Raw genomic sequence first — 12,294 nt, forward strand, 5'->3', positions numbered from 1 at the left:
ACATTCCAGGTCAGGTTGGACGGGGCTCTGAGCAACCTGATCTAATTGAAGATGTCCCTGCCCACGGCAGGGGGGTTGGACTAGATGACCTTTAGAGGTCCCTTCCAACCCAAACTATTGAATGATTCTATGATTCAGTTTTCTTCCTGTGCTTGCAATGAGTGCTCATTTTACTTTGTCATTTTAAAGCTCTCCATGCTGTTTTATTTTTGAATAACTTCTTCTCTTAATTAAAAAAGTTATATAATCAGGACAATAAGCTGTTCACTGGGGTGTCCTAATTAAGAGGATTTTACTGCTTTTCCGATTTGTATTACTAATAATGTGTATTGAATGGTGTTTGAATACTTCACAAATAAATAATGTTTCTGTTATTTCTACAGTCATTGAAAAAATAGGGCATCCAGATAGGAAGGTGTGTGATGTGAGTATTAGACCATTTGTAAATACAAATAAAGCCCGGCAATTAGGTTAACAGCTGATTATCCCAATGAATGTAATAAATCCATAAAATGTTACAGGAAATCAGACTATGTCTGGAAGTGCAGCTTAAAAAGCCACAAAAAAATCATGTGTAAGTATAAGCCACCTTTTGGTGTGGTCAGTGGTTTAGGTTGGAACAATGCTGGGTGGAAGTTGTTGCAGGTGGAAGAGGCCCATCATTTTTCCTACAAGAGATAGAAGCTGTTAGACCAAAGACAGTGTAGGGAATCGAGGTCTGTCATCTTGCTTATTGTTACATTTAATCATTAGTTTGTGTGAGATATTCCTCTCTGTGGAGTTATGTTCATGCCAAAATTTTTAGTTAGATGATTTATTTTAAAATCAGGTTCAGCCATCTGGAGGGACTGAGACCTTAGGATAGGTACGACAGGTTGTTGCAGTACAGCTGCATGCTATAGTGCTAGCTGCGCTGAAGTGACAAGATGTAGGCTGGACTGTGTTGGCTGAATGAAGTAGACTCCCAGTTGCATCATTTCAGAGAGAGATATGTAAGCAATAAATGTCTAGGACTAAACATCTGACTTTCTCAGAATAATTTGTATGGCAGGTCACAAATGACCAGTTGGAAAATAACAGTTTGTTCCTTTAAATATGTAGTATGAAGTCTTCTGAGAGTAACAGATCACTTACATATTTTCTGCTATACCTTCTCTGCCTCAGGAAATCCTCTTTATTCCTTATAGCAGTTTCCTTAAGATTTATTCAAACTTTTTTTTAGTATTTTTACGAGTCAGCCTCTGAGCCTTTTCTCATAGCTATCTCTATCCTTCTAACAGAGAAACTCAGTGCTGAAACCGTGTTGCCTTTTAGACGGTGTAAGGTGTTCTCAGGTAATGTTAGACAATCTGTTCAGGAGTGATTGTTGGCCCTTCTAGCTCAAGAAAAGAAAAACAACTTTCATAAATTGAACCTCAATCTGCCAACATTTTAACAAAAAGTAGTTGTACCTACCAAGTTAATTGTATTGCTTTCCAAATCCTTTTACAAGTTTTCAAATACACAGTTTTACACAATGACATTTTCTTGGGAACTAGAAGATGATTAGTTTAATCAAATGTAGAAAAGGGATGCTTCCAGCAATGCTGATTAAGGGGAAGAGGAGATGATGAGTGTTCTGTTGTATATAACATTTCTGGTTTGAAAAGTTTGTGAAAATGGTCATGCTAAAAATGGAGAACCACATTTTCAGTTGGGATAAGTTATATTGGCTCTGTTAAATTCAGTAGAATTATGCTGATTGCACAAACTAAGAGCCTGGCCCTGAAAGAGCTGACTTCTCCATGACTTGCAGCGTGGCTCTGGAAAGCCAGTAGTCTCTTCTTAGATTTGGTTACCTGCTTCTACATCTAGGAGGTAACACTTTGTCGTACACTCACAATTTTGTGTTACTGCAAGGCTGTAGTTGTTGGGAAAGGTACAAACACAGTCAGAAAGCCAGACAGGCGGATTTGCAAGGTGAGTTCTTAGATTTGAAGGAAATAAATGAGTTAAATTTTATGTAATTAAATGGAAATAGCATGGTTTTTATTTGGGGTGGTGGGAGGAGAGAAAGAAGGGAGGCAGGGGAGAGAAGCTTCCTGAAGAATGTCCTAATTTTGGAGACAACAGTCCGTTACATTTCTGTTATTTAACAGAGTTGCCAGGTCACCAGATTCAGGGTTCAGGAAGCATTATATCTCCTTCAGCTAGCGGTAATGGGGATTTAGGCAAATACACTAGGATCCTAACAGTTCTGGGAAGAGCTGTGTAAGAACTGTGTGGAATATGGGCAATTTTTTTCATGACAGGACTTGCATTGCATTTTAATTTTATTACAGGAATCTTATTTTATTCGTAAAAGCATAATTGTTTTAACATGGCTCTTTTAGCGGTGTTTGCAGTGATTTCTTTTGCGTCATGGTAATTGTCCTAGCAATGAAAAGATTTTCAAATACTTACAGTACACAGCCAAGCAATATGTAATTGAATGCAACTGTCATTGAAACAGACTGTTTTTCTGACCTGTTGTTTCAATCTGAAGATGATGTTTATTTACCACCTTCATTATTGCAGCATTAGCATATAGAGAAGCTGTGCCATATCATCATGTACTTTCCTAACAGATGGCCACTAACTTCTTGAAGGCTTTTTTGTACTTGCTTAAAATATCCCATATTGGCACAAAGTTTCTTTCCTCAGTGTGAAGTATGATTGACTGGTTGAAATAGATTAATCTGCCTCTTGTCTGGTCTTTGAGCTTGTTTCCTACTGCAGCAACCCAGGTTTTGACTCTAATTTTGCACAATGATCAAAGCCACTTTTGCTAATAACATGGTGTGGAAAGTTCCATTTGGTCGCATAATCTCTGAACAAATAGTTCAGGTTGTAACTGAAGACCACATTTCTGCCAGAAAAGGTGGAAAAACATCCTTTGTACCTGCTCCACTATAATTGTCCTGTACAGACATTCCAGCCTCAGGATTTAAATATTGCTTTCTTTCCTCTCTGAGGCTGTGAGAATTTCTCTAGTCATCTCTGTGCAAAACTGAGGCCCCCTTTCTGTTTGTTTGCTAACTGCCTGGCTGTTGCTTTAAGTTGTGTTTTGTGCTTTAATGCTGAATGTACAGGTGAGGAACTCATCACTGAAGTATTTATGAGGTCCACATCATTCTTTATTTTTGCATGTGAGCTCACTATTCAATGCTTATCTTTCCCAGTGAGGTCTGTTTTTTTACCACTATATATATATGCATGATGTGCAAAGAGGAAAATACATAGTTGAGATCAGTATTGAATGGGTATAATTCCAGGCATGCAGATTTTCTTAAATGCTCCAGATAAGATAAAAATCCACATTTATTGGTGCTGGAATTAAAAATCGCAAAAAGAGACAAAAAGGAAGGTCTTTTTCTATGTAATTCAGTGTTTTGTTATCCAGAAGTATAAGCATATTTTTAGTTCTGATTGCCATTGATGTTTTAATTGGCATTGATTTGCCTCTCTCAGCTTTGGTAAAGGATATATTGGGATTTTAAAATGCCAGCCTTTATTTGGTTTCTGTGTCCATGTTTTATCGAATCCTAGCATGAAGCTTTGGTCCATTGTCTTATCTTTTGGTTATTATGCTCTTCTTTGAGCCTTGGGGAACTGTTTTTTCCCAATTTTAGTTAGCTTACCATGGCCCTAGAACAAGTAACTTAATCTCAAGTTGTGCTGTTTAAATACATACTCCTTCATGGTTCTAAGTAACACTTTGGATGGATTTAGGTGACTCCTTATGCCTTATTCACTCTTTCTGAAGAGAAGTTCACCACTCACATCTAGAAGGTAATAGTATAATCTGAATGGGTAACACAGACCATGCAGATTATATATAACATTACTACAATAAAAATTCTTTAGTCTATAAAAGTGTATACAATATGCTTTCTGCTATGCTGCAATTTTCTTAATGGCTTTGGAAGCAATCCATATTGGTTTTTATTTTCATAATGATTTTCTGATGCAGTTTCAATCATATGTGAATTCTTTTGGCAGCTGTGGTTCTTGCTTATTTTTTGCTACTTTTGTTCATCTATTGTTTGTGGTTCCTTTCTACTGTCTGCTTGTTCTTAATGTCGCCTTTCAGAAGCTGAAATTACCAACTGGGCATTCAGTTTCCACGTCTTGTTCCTGCCTACTTCCGACTCATCTATCAACTTTTCAGACCAACGAGCGTTTCCTTTGTGTTTTGGTCCTTTTTTGCAGAGGCAGTGCTTGACTCTTTCTTTACACTTGTGCCGTATTTTCTTTCTCTTAGAAGTAAGAGAATGATTATTCTATTGGGCCTGATTAAGTAAAATGCACTGAAGACTTATTTCCCTATGTTAATATTAAAAGTTTTGTTAAAACTATAGTTAGTATAATAAAATAACATCTAAAGCCACATTAATACTAGACAGCATTTAAAATCTGAGCACCAAATGGCAATTACTTTCTCAGTCATTTTAAATTTTCATCTTCGGAAAGAAACCAAGTATCAAAACTCTCATATAAATAAAAATATAGAAGTACTTGGAAAAGTTAGAAGGATGTTAAGAGTCATAATAACACTTTTTGGAAACTTACCTATATGAAGGAAAGCCACATTAATACTAGACAGCATTTAAAATCTGAGCACCAAATGGCAATTACTTTCTCAGTCATTTTAAATTTTCATCTTCGGAAAGAAACCAAGTATCAAAACTCTCATATAAATAAAAATATAGAAGTACTTGGAAAAGTTAGAAGGATGTTAAGAGTCATAATAACACTTTTTGGAAACTTACCTATATGAAGGACTGCTGTGGTTTAACTGTACCAGCTACTAGGAAGGAAACTAACTCTATCCCTGCCAAAACCAGGACAATGTATGATTAGATATTTGTTTCAGTAAGTTAAGTGAGCATTTTGCTAATTTTCTTTTTCCAATTTAATTGTCCCTGAATGTAAACAATTATTAGATTCATTACTCTCCCTTTGGAAAGGGAATCTTGGCCTAGGAAGACTTGATCAGGAATAGTTTCTAAGCATATGTATTCAAATGCAACTATTTCTAAGTGATTTTATGCCTCTAAAGATTCAGTTCTTCAGTCACGAAAATGAACTATTTTTCCTAAACTGGCATCACTTCATTGTGTAAAGCTAAGTGTATTTGTAATATTTTTATATTTTGAATTTTCAAATGTACTCTTCAGGTGGCACTTTTTGAATCTTAAGTATAAGATGATATGCATCACAGAAATATGTTCTATATGATGAGAGACAGAATGTATGTTGCTATATTTCTTTGTTTCTGGAGAACCAGTTGTGGCCACAGGGCTAAATATCAGTTTATCCTGCCTATAGAGTTCATTGACAAAACAGGATTGTGAAATGGAGAAAGTGTGAAAGAGAGAAAGGTATGAGTGCATCACAGTAAAAAGGAGGTCTAGGAAGAAACAGATGTAGTTAACAACAGAAGAGTTAATAATTGAGCAAGTAGTTTTGGCCCTCCTTTGACAAAACACCTATTTCTCATTGCAGGCTTAAGCTTAATTTTGTTGTTGGACAAATCTGGGCCCTAGCTTTTGTAAGAAAAGACTAGGACACGTTTTCAGTGTTCTGGAAAACAAGGTCAAACTAGGTTTTTGCCTGGCTATGTTAGCAGAACAACAAGGAGACATCAAATATAAAATACTTAATTCTTAACTATAACAAAACCTTCTGGGAATTGTTGTTTCTCAGGTACCTTTAATTATTTACCCTGTTTCTTGGAATTCCTAGTTATTTGCCATTCTAGGCGAGTCTCTCTAGAAAAGTGATCACAAAATGAGCTTACTATATTCTTTCCATCTTGTTGCTAAGTAGGCCATTCTATTTCTAGAAAGGACAACATAAACCCAAAGAAAAACAATTAATATAGAAGAGCTTGAAAGAAATGAATCCTGGCAGTTGCTTCTAATGTCTTTAATAAAATAGATCTTTCATGTTTCAATGGCTTACGAGTCCTAATCATGGTGATTTTTTTTAATCTAATAACTGTGAACAGCTTGTGATTCACCATTATAAAACTAATGTCTCCCAGCAATAACATCATGACTGCAGACTTAGTCTAAGGTGGGAATCCTGCCAAAAACAATTACACTTCCTGCATTATCCACTGGATCACCATTATGTGCTTGGAAATACCATCCCTTCTTTTCCCTCCTGCTCCTGAGAGACCAAATGCCCCAGAACAATTGCAAGCATTTGTCTCGAGACAAGGTCTAAATGCTTATTTTTAGCAAGTTTTTATTACATGGCATAGGTGCCCTCCCACTTATCTTTAGAAGAATTTCACACACAAAAGCACAGCACTGAGGTTCTTCAGTGTACAACTGTGACACTGATCACTGCTGATGAAAATTTAGTTTTACCTGGATTAAAGTTGATCCTGATTTTCTGGCTGACCCACATAGCTTAATATTTGCTAATATGTGTTACGTCCTTAATTTCAAGATCTGTGTTAGAAAGAGTTTTGATCTCACATCCAGGGGGCCCTGGTTGAATTAAATGAGAATTTATATCTGTATGGCAGGCTTCTTAATAATTTTAAAAATATAAAATGTTTCTGCTTTTATCTTAGTATTTGTCAGGATTGAGTACACGTGTGTGTGGAATTCAGCTTTTAAGCTGCAGCTTCTGTATGTAGCTAGAACTGCAGTGACTTGCCTTACCCAGCTGGAGGTGGTGCTTTGTACTTGTCTCTCACTTTGTGCAGGAGAGGAGATCAAAATTCCAGTTTTACCCATCTTCCCCTGAAGATGACACATACATGTAAGGACTGATGATTTACCAGGTGTAAAGATTACTAAATGGAGAGCCGTTTGCTGTATTAATCCCAGAGAACTGTGTTTGGTCAATAGGCAGTAAGTAACTAGTGAAGAGCGGTAGTATGAGTTTGTGCCATGTCAGGGAGGATTCAGTTTGAAAGAACAGCAGTTTTCTTCTGAAAAGTAGACTGGTTGCACGTTTGTATGAAGGGGTATTAGAACTCCTTCACACCTTTGAGTGCAGGCCAGCAGTATTAACAGGTCTGTCCTGTGGGTGGAAGGTGGAATAACAACTTTTGCCCTGTCGTGGGTTCATCCCAGCCAGCAGCCAAGCACCCACACAGCTGCTCACCCACTCCACTCTACCCCCAGTGGACAGCGGAGAGACTAGGAAGAGCAAAAGTGAGAAAACTTGTGGGTCAAGATAAAGACAGTTTAATAAGCGAAGGAAAGAGGGGAGAAAAAAACCCACCCAACTGATGCAAAGGCAATCACTCACCCCCTCCTACAAGCAAACTGATGCCCAGCCAGTCTCCAAGCAACAGCCACCTTGGAAGTCAGAGGCCCCCACCCTCCTCTTCCTCCACCCCAGTTTAATGGCTGAGCATGACGTTACATGGCACAGAATATCCCTTTGTCCAATTTGGGTCAGCTGGCCTGGCTGTGTCCCCTCCCAGCTTCTTGTCCACCCCAAGCCTACTCGCTGGGATGGGCAGAGGGAAAAAGAGAAAGCCTTGATGCTGTGCTTGCACTGTGGAGCAATAGCTAAAACATTGGTGTGTTAGTAATGCTGTTCTGGCCACGAATTCAAAACACGGCACCATGTGGGCTGCTATGTGGAAAGTGAACGCCATCCTAGCCAGACCCCGTACATGCCCACAGTTCATGGTTGAAGCCTAGCATAAGTAATCTGGGCTCTTTTTATTCGCTATCACAAATAATTGTGGTGATTTTTTTGGGTTTGTTTTTTTTTTTCTTTTTCCAAGTGTAGGGTTTTTTTTTTTAAAATGGAAGTTGAGATCTATTTAGTTACATGAGTTCAGGAGCCAGGACAGACCCTTAACTAAAACTTCCCAACAGCATGGGCAGATTGAACTTCCATTACCCCAAAGATGTTTAGCCGAGGCCTGACAGGTCCAGATCTCTCCAGTGTCAGGGAGGAGAGGGAAGGATGGGGGAGGAATTGAGACAGAGACTGGAGTACAGTGCTCCAAAGGGCCAGGCTTTTTTCTATTAGGGGTGGCAGTGGTGCTTCTGAGAAGGCAGCACCTATGGTTTTCAAATTTTCTGGTGCAGGTAGCTGGCCCTGGTTGTTGGCTGATGTAGGCAGCGTTATTTCATCTATGCCTAAAACCATTGACTGGTGATTGAAGAAAAGCAGTAAGTGTGAAAGGAGATGTGATAGCATCCTAGGAATTAGAAATACTGGCATAAAACTTGTTTATTTTTCATGATCCTGGGATGACACTGTTGTTGTCTCTGTCACCTTACATGCAGCATTAAAATGGTTTAATACAGAAGATCACAGTAGTGTGCCAGTAACAGTCTTCTGCGGAATTCTTGCCCATGGATCCAAATGTAAATTGGTGCTTTATTTTAAGGTGCATTTTTTGAAGGTGGATTATGAGACATTAACACCTTTATTGTAGGAAGTTCAGAAAGTATTTAGCCTTCGCTGCAGATGGGAAACAATTGTACATGAGTGTGTAGGGAGGTAGTGAGTTGGTTTTGTCTCAGCAAGAGCATAGTGATTTGGAATATAACAAGGAGTTCCAGTAACTTAAACAGAAAAGCTATTCAGAAAATTCACAGCCTTTTTCAGAAACCTTTGTTCAACATGAGCAGTTATACCCTGAATACACTTGAGATAAATATTGGAACTTTACATAATGATTTGCAGTTGGAACGGAAGAGGTCTGACCATCTTGTACCCTAGCCCTGGAAAACCTGCAGCATCCTTTTGTAAAGGAGTATTACTCATCAAGTTTTTTAATCACTTGTATTCTCTCACTTGAGGTGAAATTCTGACCTACTTAAAGTTAATAGGTGATAGCTGTTGAAACTGGCAGGCTCAAAATTTCACCCATACTGTTTAGGTGCTTTTAATTGGAGTATAGAAATAATCCTAATTATTGGAGGTATGAGAGGTGACTGTGGTAGCAAAGATAGGTAGGCAAAGCCATGAAAAGAGAATAGCAATGAATAATAATAGGCATAAAGGGATGTTATTTTTTAAAAAAATTAAAGATGCGATAACTTTAAAAGAGAAAATATTGTATTAATTCAAATCTGAGAAATTTTAAAAATAAGTCAACTTATTTTTGCCCTTATGTGAATTCTATTCAAGCATTAGTGCACTAAATAGCTGGGCAAAATTAGCTTCAATTACACTGTGATTTATATCTATAAGCAGGTCAGGTGTAGCAGGGATTGGAATCAGGCTGACTTGATGTTTTCTCTAGAAGGATGTCTCTTGTTCAAGGTGACTATGTGGAAACCAAAGAATGCATAGGTGATAAATGAGCATTAATCAGAGATGAACATTTTCTTACTGTACCCTGGTTTTAGAACTTAGGCACTAGTATAGCCTGCAGCGTCAAAGAGAATAACCCAGAACTAGCTCTTCTACACAGGCTGCGGCGGTCAGTAACATTCATCAGTTGCCTTGAATTGTCTCCAGTGATAAAAAGTGAATAATCAGCATATTATTTACACCTATGAGGTTATTCTTTCTGCAGCATGACCGCAAGTGTCATCTAGAAGGACCAGGTTTTGCTGAGTCCTACAAAGCAGGGGAATTAAAATAACGCCTTGAAACGGAAGGGTTTTAAAGCAAATCAACTTCTTACTTTTCTGCTGTCAATAGATTTGCTTCTAGTTTTGGTTTTCTATTTCCCCAAATGGAAAGTTATTTAAGGTATTTTGGAAAAACCTCAGTGAGTCTTGACCTCAGAGCCAATTTATTTTTAACATGACAAAGTTACCTATTTCCATAATAGTATGTGTGGTCATAATGACTCATTTTATAAATTACAGCTGCCATTGATGTTTGCATCACTATTCTTTACAGTATAAATTGAATTTAAGAATAACTTGGTGAGTTTTATTTCTAAATTAATTGTCTAGAAGTGTGAACCACATCTTTTTTGTTGTTGTTGTTTGTAGCGGAAGCTTTACATTACTGATTAATAATACTAACAAATAATAATCTCTGTAGCAGAGTATTACTGTTTTTTCCTGGTATTTCTGTGATCAGACAATTTCATTATTTCTCATAAATATATACATGATAGAGTTTTCAATAAATTTTTTTGAAAAAATTCTCCCACCTAATTGTTTTTCTTTCTCCCTCCTAGTCTGCTCCCAGTTTTCAAGAGGAGTCTTTGCTATTTTTGGATTCTATGACAAGAAGTCTGTAAATACCATAACATCGTTCTGTGGGACTCTTCATGTCTCCTTCATAACTCCCAGCTTCCCAACAGATGGAACACATCCCTTTGTCATTCAGATGAGACCTGACCTCAAGGGAGCTCTTCTTAGCTTGATCGAGTACTATCAGTGGACCAAGTTTGCATATTTGTATGACAGCGACAGAGGTAAGATGTGGTACTTTTTATCTGCATGCTGTTTGCTAGATGTATCTCACTGAAATGCTGGATTAGTATTAGAAAAGTAAACGAGGAAAGGAATATTTACCTGCAGCAAGTGTAAGTGTAAGCTTAAATTTAGAAATGAGCTTTTGGGACAGAAACAAAAATGTTTAAATGAGAATGAAATTATTACAGTATGTATTACTAGAATTGCAAGCATGTGCTGATAAGCAATGTGAGATTAATCACATGTTGAAAACAGTTCCTATGAAAAGTTTTTTCTTTTTTTTGAAGAATCATCTAAGGAAAAAAAAACCACCTGAGCATGAAGGGCAATCTACTACCACAGATTTGCACTCCACACATGAAAAATTGATAGCTGGGCACCAAGCAAGCAAGAATCTTGGATGCAGTCCCTGCTTCTTTGGAGACTGCTTTTGATAAATACTCAAGTTCCTTTCCTCTGTTGAGCTTAGATTTTTTGTTGTTGTTCTTGATAAACCCAAATCCACTGCTTGTGAGCAATTTACTCCACAGTACAGCCTTCTCAAGTCCTATGCCCTTTTATGGCTGTACTAATAATAATATAACAGTTTATGAACTGGGAAAAATCACTTGCAAATTGTGGTATATTAATTAGTTTTCTCAGAAGCAGCAGCAGCATTATACAGAAGGGGGGGTTTTTTGACTGCCCTTTCTGGAATTCCATTATTGTCATTCTGTTTTCAGGTTCTCCTCACCTAGTAGTCCTTGGCTAACTTTTTTCTGTTCTTACCTTCTCCTGTTCCCTTTAAAAAGACTATTTTGTGGCTCACCTACATGTTCATTGGTCAGAGTTTAATATTAAGTGCACATTAAATGGTAAGATGCCACTAGATTTAAAGGATGGTTATACCACACCATGGTTTGTTGAGTTATGGGGTGACATTAGATTCTCTGCGTTCTGATGCTATTTTATACATTATGTTGTTCAGAAGCTGAAGGGATGTCCTCAAGACAGTTCTTTATCACTGTTGTAAGCACTAAAGTTAGAAAAACTAACACTGGTATGTAGCCTCCAACAGCCTCCCCAAAGTTTTGTGGGACAATGAACCCTAAGCCCATTTCTCTGGCAGATCCTTTTCAAATTCACATTAGAATCAGAAACAGCCACTGCCACAGATACAAAACTACTTGCTTAGCCAATACTCTGTCAATCAGCTAGCAGTGTGCAGTACATGACCTGCATGTGATTTATATTTAGGAAATACTGAAAAACACCTAGTTCTTGCGAGCTGCACTTGCTGAATCTGGCCAGGAATAACAGCATGAAATGGTTATTTGTAGTCGCCCTTTGGTTATTCCTTTTTTTTTCTTATTTGTTTGTTTTAATTGTGGCAAGGCACCCCAGTGATAACAAGCTCCAAGGCATGAAACTCCTGGAAAAGGCAGGAAACTTTATGTTGAGTAAGTCGTTGCTCCTCAGTGCTCCCACTGATTGCACAAAGTTAACCTGCAGAGTCAAGCAGTATCTAGTCAGCAACACTGACATCAAACCCTGAATACACAGGGTCCACAATTCCTCTAAACACTTTTGCATAAGTGTTAATGTAGTGACAGTGACATATAATTAAGGAATGATGTATAATTTAAAACGTTTCCACCTTCAGGAGTGAGATAAAAAAGGCAGAGACTTACTCTTCATGGAAGCTGTGAAAGCTAATAGGAATTAGTTTCATGACTTATTCCAAAAGAATCATTTATTACTACTTTTACAGCTCCTCTGCGGTTAGGGGCTGACTTGTTGAAGAGCAGGGCAATTTCATATCTCATTCACGTCTCTAAGAAGTGAGGCCATTCAGTATATGCATGTCCAAGCTATTACTGGCTTAATATGGCAGTTGCTCTCATGTAATGTGGATTAGTGTCCT

The 12,294-nt window shown here is 37.7% G+C and overlaps 1 protein-coding gene across 2 annotated transcripts in view; it reads left to right on the forward strand.

Moving 5' to 3' along the window:
* Positions 1-12,294, forward strand: part of GRIA2 (glutamate ionotropic receptor AMPA type subunit 2) — a 96,246-nt gene that overhangs the window by 35,558 nt on the left and 48,394 nt on the right. For both annotated transcript variants that reach the window (XM_019473145.1, XM_019473144.1), the window contains exons 2-3: positions 2,741-2,765; positions 10,051-10,390. In XM_019473145.1, coding sequence (XP_019328690.1) covers positions 2,741-2,765; positions 10,051-10,390 — 365 coding nt within the window. The remainder of the gene's footprint in view (positions 1-2,740; positions 2,766-10,050; positions 10,391-12,294) is intronic.

Source organism: Aptenodytes forsteri, unplaced genomic scaffold, assembly GCF_000699145.1.
Source record: "Aptenodytes forsteri isolate BGI_AS27 unplaced genomic scaffold, ASM69914v1 Scaffold6, whole genome shotgun sequence".
Lineage (NCBI taxonomy): Eukaryota > Metazoa > Chordata > Aves > Sphenisciformes > Spheniscidae > Aptenodytes > Aptenodytes forsteri.